This window comes from Falco cherrug, chromosome 6 (genome assembly GCF_023634085.1).
Source record: "Falco cherrug isolate bFalChe1 chromosome 6, bFalChe1.pri, whole genome shotgun sequence".
Lineage (NCBI taxonomy): Eukaryota > Metazoa > Chordata > Aves > Falconiformes > Falconidae > Falco > Falco cherrug.
The window spans coordinates 49,750,518-49,763,381 of record NC_073702.1 but is presented as its reverse complement, the minus strand read 5'-3'; the positions used below and the strand labels follow the sequence as shown (position 1 = coordinate 49,763,381).

At 42.1% G+C, this 12,864-nt stretch overlaps 1 protein-coding gene across 9 annotated transcripts in view; it reads right to left on the bottom strand.

The window, feature by feature from the left end:
* Window positions 1–3,730: 3,730 nt before the first annotated feature.
* The window catches only part of PLAGL1 (PLAG1 like zinc finger 1), a 50,444-nt gene continuing 41,310 nt past the window's right edge, over window positions 3,731–12,864 (bottom strand). For all 9 annotated transcript variants that reach the window (XM_055714251.1, XM_055714255.1, XM_055714250.1 and 6 more), the window contains 3 exons: window positions 11,491–11,610; window positions 10,017–10,513; window positions 3,731–9,642 (listed from right to left, as the gene is read on the bottom strand). In XM_055714251.1, the coding sequence (XP_055570226.1) occupies window positions 8,373–9,642; window positions 10,017–10,513; window positions 11,491–11,610 (1,887 nt within the window). In that variant the 3' untranslated portion in view covers window positions 3,731–8,372. The remainder of the gene's footprint in view (window positions 9,643–10,016; window positions 10,514–11,490; window positions 11,611–12,864) is intronic.

The following is a 12,864-nucleotide window of genomic DNA, read 5'->3' as shown; positions in this document are numbered from 1 at the left end:
TATAAACCGTGATGCAAATTGTTCCTTTCTTATGGTCAGACTATATTCCGTGCCCACACTGCTCATGGAGATTTAATGATGCTGCAGCGCAGAGGCACATGAAGTTTTGCAAAGAACAAGCTGCCCACCGTGCCTTTGCTGCAAAGCCCACCGGACAGGCTTTGGTAAGCACAGTGGCACTGGTCTTGTCCTGGAGGCAGGTTTGCCAAACTGTAGTTTATGGTGAGTGAAGGCCTATATTAATATGAAACTCAAGATTCCAGGGAAGTTGGTAAACTCTTCAGACAAGATACGTGCTGAGCATCAGCTAGGGGTTCCCTGAAACGGGAACCCTTTGTCTGATGAAAAAAGTGACAGAATGTGATAGTACAAAAAAGTTGGACAACAATTTCTTCAGACTCTTCTGCGATGGGATTCTAGGGTAACAGCTGTAGGGGAGCAGAAACCTGGCAGCTTTCGCAATACATAAAGCTCTTCCCGTTCAGTAAGGTTCCCTGCTGTTGGCATGTTTGCTGTTCCCTGCAAATGTACCGCTGATTTATTCCCTGGTCACTAGACACGACGCCAAAGGGCTAAGTCCCTTTGAGGAACCCAAAAAGTGGAGCTAATTGACAGTCTCTTGAAGTGAGCTTCTATATTATTATAGAAAAAACACGGCTTCCTAGTGGCAGGAGTCGTGTCTTTTCCCTTGTTCCTTCCTAGCACTGCTTCAACAGCGACTTGCAGAGTTTTCACTGGGTTCTGTAAGCTTCTTGCTAGAATGGAGTGTGGATTGTGCATCTTCTTTTTAAGGCAAGCAACCAGTGACTCAGAGGAAACCCCCAACCTTAACATTTGCTGTGTTATCACTTCAGAAGACAGTATACGAAGGTGCCAATACAGATGAACCTAGGCCAGGTAGGGAGTTCATTTAGCCGTATTTATGTTTTTCTTACAACAAACAAAATGTATTTGAAGTGGCGGGTGGCATTTTTAAAGCAGATCCTAGGCTTTGGAATCCAGTTTTCTGATAGAATAATGAAGTTTTAATATTTTGGGGTGGGTTTTTTTGCAAGTCCAGGCCTTGACATGAAACCCTAAACTCATTTCTGTACAACACCTTTTAGAAATAAGAAGGGCCAACAATTTCCAAGTGGATGTTGTTAACATTGAATGGCTTTCCCAGTCATTATCCTGATCCATTGTGTCGAGTGTATGCACAGAGGTTTTTGTGTAGGTCCGCAGGAGGGACATCTTAGCTGTCAGTTAGAGGTCCTCAAACAGATATATCTATATAGACCTAAAATATGTAGTCTGGATGTGAGGTTCCTTCTGTCCCATAAAGGACACCATAACTCTTAATCTTTGATTTTAAGGTTCATTCTATCTTCTTTTTTTCTAAGTCCATTTAGATGAAGCATCAAGCTTTGTATGCTGTCTGTTCCATGTGACTTTCCCCTTGTTGATTCAGCCTTAAAAAAACCCAACAAAACCACCACATCCCTAAAAGAGTTCCCTTGAAAGAGGATACCATATAATGTGTTTGCTAGCACCCACTGCTGCCCATAATCATGACCTGTATGCCGGTCTTGTCTATGCTTCTGATGTATTATGTCTGTGTTTAGAAGAGGTATTATAAAGTTATTTTAATGGTTATTTGTAGTATACAATTTGTGAACAATAATACATACTGCTCTGTCAATATCTTTGATCCCTATGGTTCAGGGTTTTATGATGAATTTATGTAGGTTATAGTTTTTTTACAGCCAATACATTTTTTTAAATAATGATCTGCAGAGACCTCTCCAGGAATACTGCAGAAAACCAGAAAATCATTGGGTGAATCTACTGGAAAAAAATCTTCAGGAAAGTTTGGGTAAGAAATATTTTTTTTTATTATTTCAACATTGTAACATGAAAGGACCTAATTTGCTTTTGTGTATATACAATACCCTTTTGCCGTGTTTGCTGTGTGAGCTTCTATGTGTTAATTGAAGCAACCAATTGCACTGAAAACTTTTGCAGAGCTCCTCATGTTCCCACTACAGGCTGCCGAGAATATTCATCTTGGTGTTAAATGTTCTTTGGTTTGGAGCAGCTCCATATCAAGTAGGCAGTGACTGTGTTCTGCCGTAACAGGCATTCTGAGAGGATTTGCTGATTGATAATGCAGGTCTTGTGCTCTCACTATGTGCTTTTATTATCTGAGGAAGATGCCAGCATCTGTTTCAATAATTGCTATGTCAGGATGATGGTGTGGAGTTTCTTCCTTCTTCTCAATGTTTACTTTCCCAGACCTTGATGTTTGGTGCTTCTGCTCTTCAGACCATGCAGTCAGTGTTGTTCCCATCTGGGGCCATGCAGAGTCGTGTCAGAACAGCAAGGCAGCCTTCCAGCACCTGCTTAAGGTGCTTGTGGTGCTATTGTGCAAATGGCTCAGATGATCAGCATCTTGCACCCCTGTGAGATGCATACAAATGCAGAATATGAGATCCTGGCAGGGAATGTGGCCGAGATGCATTCCCTGTAGCTGGCAAGATATTTTGAGCCTGGGAGATGAGCTTGTGAAGAATGCTTAGAGCGTGGGATGAGCAGTGATGTGCATAAAATCTGTTGCAGAGACTCACATTCAAAGTCTTTGCAGGGTCCTTCTATGTAGCGTTTTGCTGTCCTTGATTGACCTTCAACTGTGGGGAAGGCTGCAACAGGCATGGCAGTGTTCAGTCCATGGGGCCATCAACTCTACCTACCTTCTTGACTTTGCCAGCTACAGGAAAAACTGTTGACAGCACCCAGTAGTCTCATCTGGTGTTCACTCCTCAGATGACCTGTGACTATGTTAACGGTGTGGTAACTCCTGTGGTTATTGTGCAGAGTCTTGCAGACCATCAACAGAGATTTACCGATAGCATCACCATTCTCGAGGTTTAGCCAGCAAACTGAAACTCGAGGCTTGATAGACTTGGGGAGGAGACAACTCTTTCCCTACGGATACTGGTGAGTCCAGGTATCACTGGGGTTGCAGTTGCAGCCAGTTTACACAGGCTTGGGACAGTTGGTGCCTCCAGGTCCCCAGGACTGACAGCTATGTTAGAGTCCAAAATACGAGAGCCCTGTTGATGACCCTGGGAACTGTGGAAGCGACTGGCCTGGGTAAGCTTGTAGGTGCTGAGCCGTCGGCAACTGCTGTTGCATTTTCGCTAAAACTTGAGCTCTGCCAGGTGATTTGCAGAGTACTTTGGGCTAGTGAGAGATCAGTTTCAGTGCTGCCCAACTGTGCTTTCTAGCTGAGAAAGCAGACGTGAGAAACTGGCTTTGAGCGGTGCAAATAAATGTTCTTATTCTTAATGTGTCTGGAAGTGGTTTCCAGGATGAGCTTCTCCATCACCTTCCCAGGGATCAAGGTTTAATCTTCTCAGATAAAATGGAGTGAAATACAAAAGCTGTTTCTATACAAATAACAAGTATATGGCTATATAGCTTCTTGCTGCTTTCAGGCCACAAATCCGCAACAGAAGGTAGAGTGGCTGGTTGGCAAGGATGTGTTAAGGTTTTCTTCTGATGCATTATGGAAGACATTAAGCAACCCAGTTTTCCAGCACCTCTTCCACCTGAAGTGCTACAGCTACCACATGCAATAATAAGCAAATTAATTTCTTTTGTGGCTTACCGCTCCCCGTCCCCTGTCCCCCATTCCCCCCCCCCCCCCCCCAATGCTTTGCTGTGATATATTGAACAAGACAAATTAACATTTTGGAATTTCATGTATATATTTAATAGAATCTTCCAGTAAGCAATAAATGATAAATGACAGTGATTGATAAGTGATAAATGGCCATGTGTGCTGTGCATCAGTTTCAAAGCGCTTCAAGTTCAGAATAACTAAACCCAAATCTCATTCTCACATTAAAAACTTCAATTGCTTTTAGAGATTGATTGGTAAGACAGAAATGTTCTGGAGGCACATCCCTTCTTATTTTTTGGCCACCTGACTATTACCAGCCTTGGATCACCTTGCATAAACTCCCAGTGTTTCAACATGTTGGGTCTTTTTAGCCCAAAAATTTCCAATAAGGCTTTCAATTAAAATCCATAGGAATTTTCTTGCCTATTAAATATTTATAAAGTAAATGAAGATGGAAAGTAGTTGGACACAGCAGTAATAAATACCAGACCTTACAGAGTTTAATGAAACACTACGTAGGCTCTAGCTAATATTGATTAGATAAATACAGAAAGAATTACACTGAAGGAAGTGTAACTCCTAGAGCTAGACTCAGAAACAGCTGGGAAATTAGCCCAAATATATTAAAGCAGTGCTGCTTAGCCTTTTTTTCAATCCAGAAAGAAGAGCGGGGGGAATCTCATACCAAACTATTCTGTGCAATGTTACCACAGTTGCTTTCTTTTACAAGCAAATCCTCAAAAGTTAGAGCAAGTTTTACTGTATTTTTGTTGTTGCTCCTGCCTCCCTGGTTATTTTCTGTCTGTGTGCAGAAGTGTTTGATTTCACAGCTCACTTTCCAGTAGCTTACATAAAATGTAATTATAGGGGCAGGAACAGTGTATTGAAGAACAGTACTTAAAAATTCTGCTAGCAGGAAATGGATCAATCATTAATACATGGAACTTACCACCCTATTTCAGCCTGTGAAAAACTCCCTGGAATTAACAGCAATTCATTGGTTAAGAAAATGGAGCATCCCAACAGGAACAGCTGGTAAAAACTGAAGGAAAAAAGAAATTAATGTGGTTCCTATAGGGGATTGGAACTGAGCACTAGAAATATTTATGTTTACATAAAGGATGCAGTCTTTTGGTTCCATGTAGTCTAATTTTAGCTCCTTAACGTTATTTCAGCAGGTTTACATGGCTTCCTTTTATTTTTTTGTATGAGACCAAATGTTTTACAAGTTTCACTATTTTATGGTATCATTTGATTATAGTAATTCTGTTGTTTAGCAGCCACGTATTGCTCTGCTTCTACAGATTTTCAAGCAGATTCAGATTAAAAAGTATTTTTATCTCTATTAGGATGTGAGGTAAAAAGGACTGAGATCTCCCAGATCCTTCTGTTCCATCTCTTAGCATGGCGTAGCAGCTGCCTTCCCCCTGCCAGCTCTCTGCCCTTGCACCTTCTTCTCCCATTTGTACCAGAGAGGAGGGAGGACCGGCTACTGGTTGGGCTGCATTCCTCCTCCGCTGCACCCCGGTGTGTGCGGAGCCACCTCTCCCCACACCGGTGCATGAGCCAAAGGCAGTGCCACCGGACAGATGTCCTGCAGCTCTTGCTGCCTTCTCCACTGTCACTGCCTGAAGTCACACGTGCCTGCCTGGTGCAGCCCCATCCTCTCAGACACACAGGTGAGCCCAGGGAGAGCTGGCGAGGACCTGCTCTGTTCCCGCACCCCTCCTTTAGCACTGCCTTGCCTATGATATTAGCCCCACGAAACGGAAACTACTGCTCTTTCAGCAATGCAGTATTCGGGCCCACACCAGGCAGGTCTGCTGAGCCCAAAGAATTTGTTTGCACAGAAACAAATCATTCTCAAGCCTCAGCTACTGCTGGCCTCTCAAAAATGCTCACAGAAGTCCCCCTAACAAACCTATAAGAAAGTCCAGACCTACTTTTATTAGATGACTTGGATGTACCCCCTGAGTTGTAAGACTTTTAAAACAAAACATTTTTTCTGCGAACAGAACCTTTTGAAATAACCTGCCTGCCTTTGTGGTGGGATATCATCAGCTTCCTCTATACTGATGATGTCAAGAATCTGCAAAAAGAAATCTGAATGGACTAAGAGTTAAAGCTGCAATATTACGTATCTAAGGTTTGCTTCTGCTTTACTTTTTGACACAATCATTGTGTGATTTTTTTTTTAAAGCATTTTAATATCAAAGGTGGTTATTTTCTTTTTACTTGAATGAGGCTTGGTCTTTAACTTGTAGTTACATATGGTAAGCATCTCTTATCAATGCATCTTTCCATGTTTCAGAACAGGCTGAGGTCAGGCAGCAGCACCGCTCTTGGCAGCTCAGAGCTCAGGCACCCTGCTACAGTTGAGCAGCTGAAAGAACACGTGTCAGTCTAGCTCAGTGTTTGCAAAACGTTTTCTTCTTAACATCTCTGTTTTAATTCAATGTATTTCAGTAATTAGTTACATGTTTTATAGAAGCACAAACCAAAATAAAAAAATGTCTATTAACAGTATACGATCAGGCAGTACTACAAAATTTCTGGGTTGGTTTGTTTGGTTTTTTTCTTACAAGTACATAAGCTTAAATGAAGCCAAGTGAATACAATTTGCAGGAACAAGGAAAACAATGCAGTAAGTGAATATACACACACCTTTCTAAGTCCAGATGAAAATATGAGCCTACCTGTAACAGCTGCTAACTGGGCATGGCTGTGCAGCACCACTCTTCCTCCTCCTGTTATCATTACAAGAATGATCTTAAACTTCCTTCTGGTTTGCCTTATGCCAAAAATTTTCATAACAAAAAATACCCCTCCAACAGTGTATCTGAAGAACATATTCTCGCATGAACTGTAATACAACCCTTCCTTAATCCCAGTACTGATAAACTTGTAAGAATATTTGCATCACTGTAGTTGTACAATGTCATTGTAGTTCATTAACAGCAAACCAGCAATCATTTAAAAATATTTTTTATTTGAAGCTGTTGGGAAATATTCCTGTGAATTAATGGGGGGGAAGAGAACACATTTGCTTCATGCTGTATTTGTAATGATCATTAAATACTATTAACTCTCTTTGGATTTAATGGAAGAGTAGCTCTCAGGGTTTGAGAATCTACTCAGATTGAGAAATCCTGTGTCTCTTTTAGCTGCAACGGAATCCATCAGTAACTGCATCATCCACTGAAACCAGGATTATTTTTTTTTTTGTAACTATGGGTTAGGCAAGAAAGTAAATCGTGAACAGTTTGGTTTGTTGGGTTTTTTTTTAAAATGTCATCTGCTGGGAGATGTGATTTTTGCAATTTCTGCTAGTTCACGCATCAGATGATAGGACTGTCACACCAACACATCATCAACTGGAAATGTACATGGACAATTTACCCCAGGAAACAAACAAAAGTCCACATGGTTCTGGTTTGGAAGAAACTAAGGCTGGAAGTCCAGCTGTAGCTGTCCCAATGCTACTGAGCAAAAGCCCTGTGATTAAAATGGCCTCAGCTGTTATCACACCCACTAATTTCAGGCAACACTTGTGAGGCAGGTTCATAACCTGGTTGTAAACAGGGGCCCAGTGTCAACTCACCCCTGCAGCCCTTCTATACGTGGACCTGCCCCTGGCACCACAGAGGTGTCACTTGGTCACAGGCTCCCCTGGGCCAGGGTTGGCTTTCTGTGAAGGAATCCACATTTCAGATGGCTATGACTAATGATAATTTCCCAGACTTAACAAAGGCCATTTTTATCAACAAAACGTGAATAAAGGCCCCTTAGGTAGGAAGCATTATTTTTTATTGAGTGTTAAATCAATTAAGCCTTAGCCCAGTGGGGTAACAAGTGCTTAAATTTAACCAAATGCTTCAGTGTTTCATGAGAGAGAAAGAGACAGACCAGTGTCTGATACCTTGCCAGATCCAGTTGTAAGTGAAAACTAATGTTTTGCTCTAACCTTTGAGACAACTCACTTCCCATTCTGAAAGCTGCACGTATACAAGACATCAGTTCTTACACACTCATGCAGAAGTGGTAGTTATTTCCAGCCCTAGAAAAAAAAATGCAGGAGATGCACACAGCTCAGTTGCACTTCAGAAAACAAAATCTAGTTAAACATAATCACAACAGTTATTTTCTTCATTTAAAAAAAGTGAAAAAAGGAGGGAAGATTTACTCTTGGAATGATTCTGATTTAAATTAAAGATTCATCAAGTTCAGTAATTAAGCGCTTAACAGAAATCTATGTGATGTTGATAAATTGTTTGTTACGTGTATAAATCTGCTGTGATTTATGGCTCATTAAAATGATTTTCCTGTGATTTCCCCCTTCTTCCCATTTATCCTAATCCTATTTCTCCTACTGCAGCAGCCACAGTTTCATTGTGCCTGTTATGATGCTTTGCTGTCATTGCAGGTATTTATTCAGTTGTTTGCATGAAAAGGTAGAAACAAAAATATAGAGGGCGTTGAGGGAAGTATGTTAGTTCTCCTATTTTCATATGCTAAAAACCTAATAGTAGTATGAAAAATAGAGCTTCTTATTTATTAACATCCTGAATTTAACTACCGTGTTCATAACATGCTTTGAAAATGTTTGGGGCAGTTTTTCTTCAAAACCAAACCAAACCACACCACCCCATCCTAACACATTTAAAAAGAACAGTCTCGAAAAAAAAGCCCAGCCAAACCACAGTGACAGTTATTTGAAGGCATGGTGAAAATGAGGCAACGTTACAGAATTGGTAGTGGACGGAAAGGAACGAGGAAGATGATGCAGATGGTTTATGGCCATCCCACCAGCTGCTAGCTGAAGACCTTGCTGTTGGCCAAGGCCATTCAGCCTGTGTGATGGTTCCTCTGGACCAAATGTCATCGTGATGTCCCCAGTAGTGTTCTGGTTGTCACCTGGTGGGAGCTGCCAGAAACTCATCACATGAGTTAGATCCATGAAAGGCAGGCTCGTAGTTTCAGCTGCTGCTTCTGTCTCCTTGTGCACTGGATACTTGTTAGTATCCCCTGCAGGCCCTGAGGAAGCTTCTTCCAGACTGATTTTGTGGAGAGATTGAGGTTCTGGTAACGGCAGGTCCTCAAGATGCACATTGTAACCTTTAACATCCACTTTTATTGGCAGATTCTTGAGGGATCCTGCTGCAAATGAGGTAGAACTAATGTCATATTTATTAGGCTGCTGAAGGTTCAGGTTGGCAGGAATGGCTGCTGAGCATGGTGCGGGATGGACAGCTGGAAGGCCGTCTGCACAGCCCATCCTTTGCAAGTGAGAAGTTTCAAGAGGAAGAGCGGTTTGTAAGCTCGGCTGGGAATGGAGATGTGAACAGTTGTATTCCTCTGATTCTGAACTATTCAAAATCCCATTCTGCACAGAGACCCCTTCAGGAAAAGGGGGCAGTGTGCTGGCATCTTCCTTCAGTCTGAATGGAAAAAGCTGGTCAAGGAGACCCACTGAATCACCATTCTGCAACCTGCTTTTCAGCAGCTCTTGTGAATGAGTCTTCCTAGTATGGCGGGTCAAGTGGTCCTTCCGCCCAAACCTCTGGGCACAAAACTGGCACAGAAAGTCTTTGCAGCCTGTGTGAACTACCATGTGACGTCGCACATCTTTACGGGTATAGAAGTGACGCTCACAGTGGTCACACTTATGTTTCTTTTCCTTTGTGTTGCCAGCTGGCTTCCCTGCATGGGTTTTGAGGTGTTCCAACAAAACTTCAGTACCACCAAACTCCTGGGCACATACCCTACAGGTAAGGTCCCCACTGGTGGCTGCATGCAGAGCCAAGTGTCTCTTATAGCCTAGCTTGGTGTTGTACTTCTTGCCACAGTCTTCACACTTGAAGGCCATCTTGTTAGGGTCATGAGTCTGAAGGTGGTTCTTTAGATGGTCTTTCCTGTGAAAGGTCTTCTCACAGTAGCCACACTGGTGAGATTTCTGTGGAGAATGAGTGGCTGAATGCCTAAGACAAAAACAACAAAAAATGTATTGGTATTTACATTTACTCTAGTACATTTACTCCTGCAGCTTCAAGACTTGACAACACTGGAGGAAGGCATTTTCAAAAGTTCACAGATTATTAGTATAAGCTTAACTTTTTTTTTTCGGGGGAAGGTGTTAATCATAAAGCATAGATTAGGTTAAAACTGCTCAACATAATCTTTTTGAGTAGTCACTGCAATTGAGAAAGACTAATTTTCTCCAATTCCACCAAAACAGGAATAATAAAAACTAGAATTCAGAGAATAACTGTCACTAGGACGCCCCAGAGGAAAAAGATGTCCTTATTTTTTTCCCCACACCCCCATCAGACAAGGAATGCCTTCAGAGCTGTACCTGAGCAGTTTATATTTGGAAATGAAGGCTTTTGCGCATCCGTGCTGTGAACACTTGTAGGGACGCTCCCCTTTGTGCACGTAACTGTGGACTGTGAGCTTGTCAATGGAATCGAATATCTTCCCACAGAGTCGGCACGGGTAACTGTCTGGCTGCTTCACTTCTCTTCCCTTCAACAGTGAAGACCGGCTGTTTCTCCATTTAGGTATAAACCTCACAAGAGCATCACAAGTGCTTCCTGAGCTGGCACAGCCAAGCTTTGCAGCAGAGGAACAGGAAATGGTCCCAAAGCACTGAGCAATGCTTTTGCCTAATGCTGTTCCCCTCAGTTTCCCTTTAACTTTGCTTTTTGCTTTTACAGGTCCCAATTTATTTTGTGGTCTGAACTTGGTGGTAACGACTCGGTCTTTAAGGATGCACTGGTGAGATTCCAGCAGAGCAAAAGTTGCAAAAGTGCTTCTACAGCTGGAGCATATCCAAGGGTCTACGGGCTCTTTCTGCAATAAAAAAAGAAACAGGTCCTTCTTGTTAGCCATGCTAAGGAAACGTAATTTTCTTCTCACTGACCCTGCATCTTCCGGGCTTTCCCAAGACCTGTGATTGTCCTTTGATATTTACTTCAACGTACTACCACACAGCCGTTCAGTTTGAAGTGGATTCTCTCTAGAAATCTACAAACTCAAAGGGGAAAAAATGGCTGGCTGAATACTGATTTCCATGTTTTTGTTTAGCGTTTACTGTAACAGTTCCGAGTTGTTCACCTTTGTTTATTTGTGCTTACTGAATTCCAAAGTCTCTACATTTGTTCCTGTTATGGAATTGCTCATAGAAGCAGTTGCAATTTGTATCTTATCCTTAGACTGACACAATTTATCTGCTATTGCAACAGTACAAAAATTGGGTGGGTTTCTGAACACAAATGTATTTTAGCCATACAGGACTTCCCTATATTTTGGGCCAAATCCATGCTTTACCAGGCAGCAATAGTTAATGCCTCCAGGACAGTGTTCCTCACTTAGCTTGACATTTGGCATTAGACTTTCTTAAACTTAATAACAAACACCTTAGGCTTGGGGATCTCAAACCTATCCTGACTTAGAGGCATTAAAACATTTTTCTGGCAAGCAACACATTATTGGGAAGTATTATTTCTGTGGAAATAAGAGCTCTACTTGCTTCTGTTGGATTCTCTTTAAATATTGACATTCTAAAAATTCCAATGAAAAATAAAAAAACCCCAACAAACCCAGTCACTGATGAAATGTACTTCCAATTAATACACGGCCATGTGCTTCCTTAGCTGCCTCTACATTTTATGTAAGCTTCTCATAACATGTCCTTACTTCCCCTGGCTCTTGGGCTAGCTTGCTCTGGAGAGCATGGTGAGGCTATGTCCACTCTGTTTGAGAAAGCGTGAAAATAAACTGTAATTTACTGTCCTGTGATGGCTTGAATGCAGATTAAGGGTACTTACTCCTATGGGAGGCAAAGGATAGACATCAGATTCTTCTTTAATGAAGACCGCAGAAGCTTCCATAAATTTGGCATAATCGGCAGCATACCACACTTTCAGTTCTGTGTGGGGTTCAATTGGCTGTGAATGGAAGAAATCAGCACGTTTACTTGTGCCAGTTTTCCTGTACCAAACAATACTGCAGGTTGGAGGGGTAGGGGTGCGCAATTTATTGTCCTTACCCAAGCTGTACTCTTTGAATCAGCTCAAATTATTGGTAACATCGTTCTGAGATCCAAGCACTTTTTGAGCGTTACTATCCGCTAGGGTTTGACACTTTCACAGTTTCTAAAAGCAGAAATGCCATATACAGAGATTGGGGGGGGGGGGGGGGGGGGGGCAGTAACAGGAGGGGTGCCTCGGCCCTCATGACCTTTGTTCAGTGAGATGTGTTGTCTGTGAGGTCCAGACATCCAGCAGTCCTTCCAGGCAACACCCCATGCCCATTCCTTGATGTCTCAAAGCCCACTGAACACAACACTTAACTACAGGGTACAGGCAAAGGAAAAATGCATCGTGAAAGCACAACAGCTTGGATGCCTCCTGGACAAGTCGCATGGTTGTGTCGTAGTACCCACTGCGCGTGGGTGCAGAGCTGATCACTATGTGGGCTGCAAGTCAAATTTGTGTGTTTCCATGCACTGACTCTGATGTGCCAGACTCACTATACATGTGTTTTACTGCACCTCTGCCCTCCTTTCACTGAAGCCTGCCCACACAGGACTAAGGGAGCCCATAATCTAGTGTTTCCCGTCCAGCCATGCCTGCCCAAATCTTTCCTTAGACTGGACTATAACCTCCTCTGACAAATACTTTCAGTCAATAATACAGTAAATAGAAGAAGACAGCACTGATTACACTCACTGGCTAAAGATGTATTAGTTATTTAAAAGCAAAGGAGAAAACTAACTTTGGGATCATGATTTACATGACTCCCTGGCCCTGTACACAATTTTCTTAAATTCAGCATTGTTGCAACAGGGGTAGAGCCAATCTGCACTGTACCTGTAGTTTTATTTTAAATAAGCTAAACTTGTGCCACTGAAAAGAACCAGCTAGCCTGGAAGGACTGCAGCTGAGTCTTATTCCACAAAATGTGACATCTTAAAATGCACTTATTTTATAACATTGGTGTTAGATAAGCATAGTAGGTGAAAGTCAACTCAGATTGTGAATGCTGACAGATGACGGGTAACTGCATGTATAATGTTGAAAACTGAACTTCTGAACTCCCAAGCACAAGCCTGCTTGCTAACTACAACCAGTGTGGGTTCATTGTATGTTTTGATAACACCTGGCCTAAATGTGCTGAATTCTCCACTCAATAAAGGACAT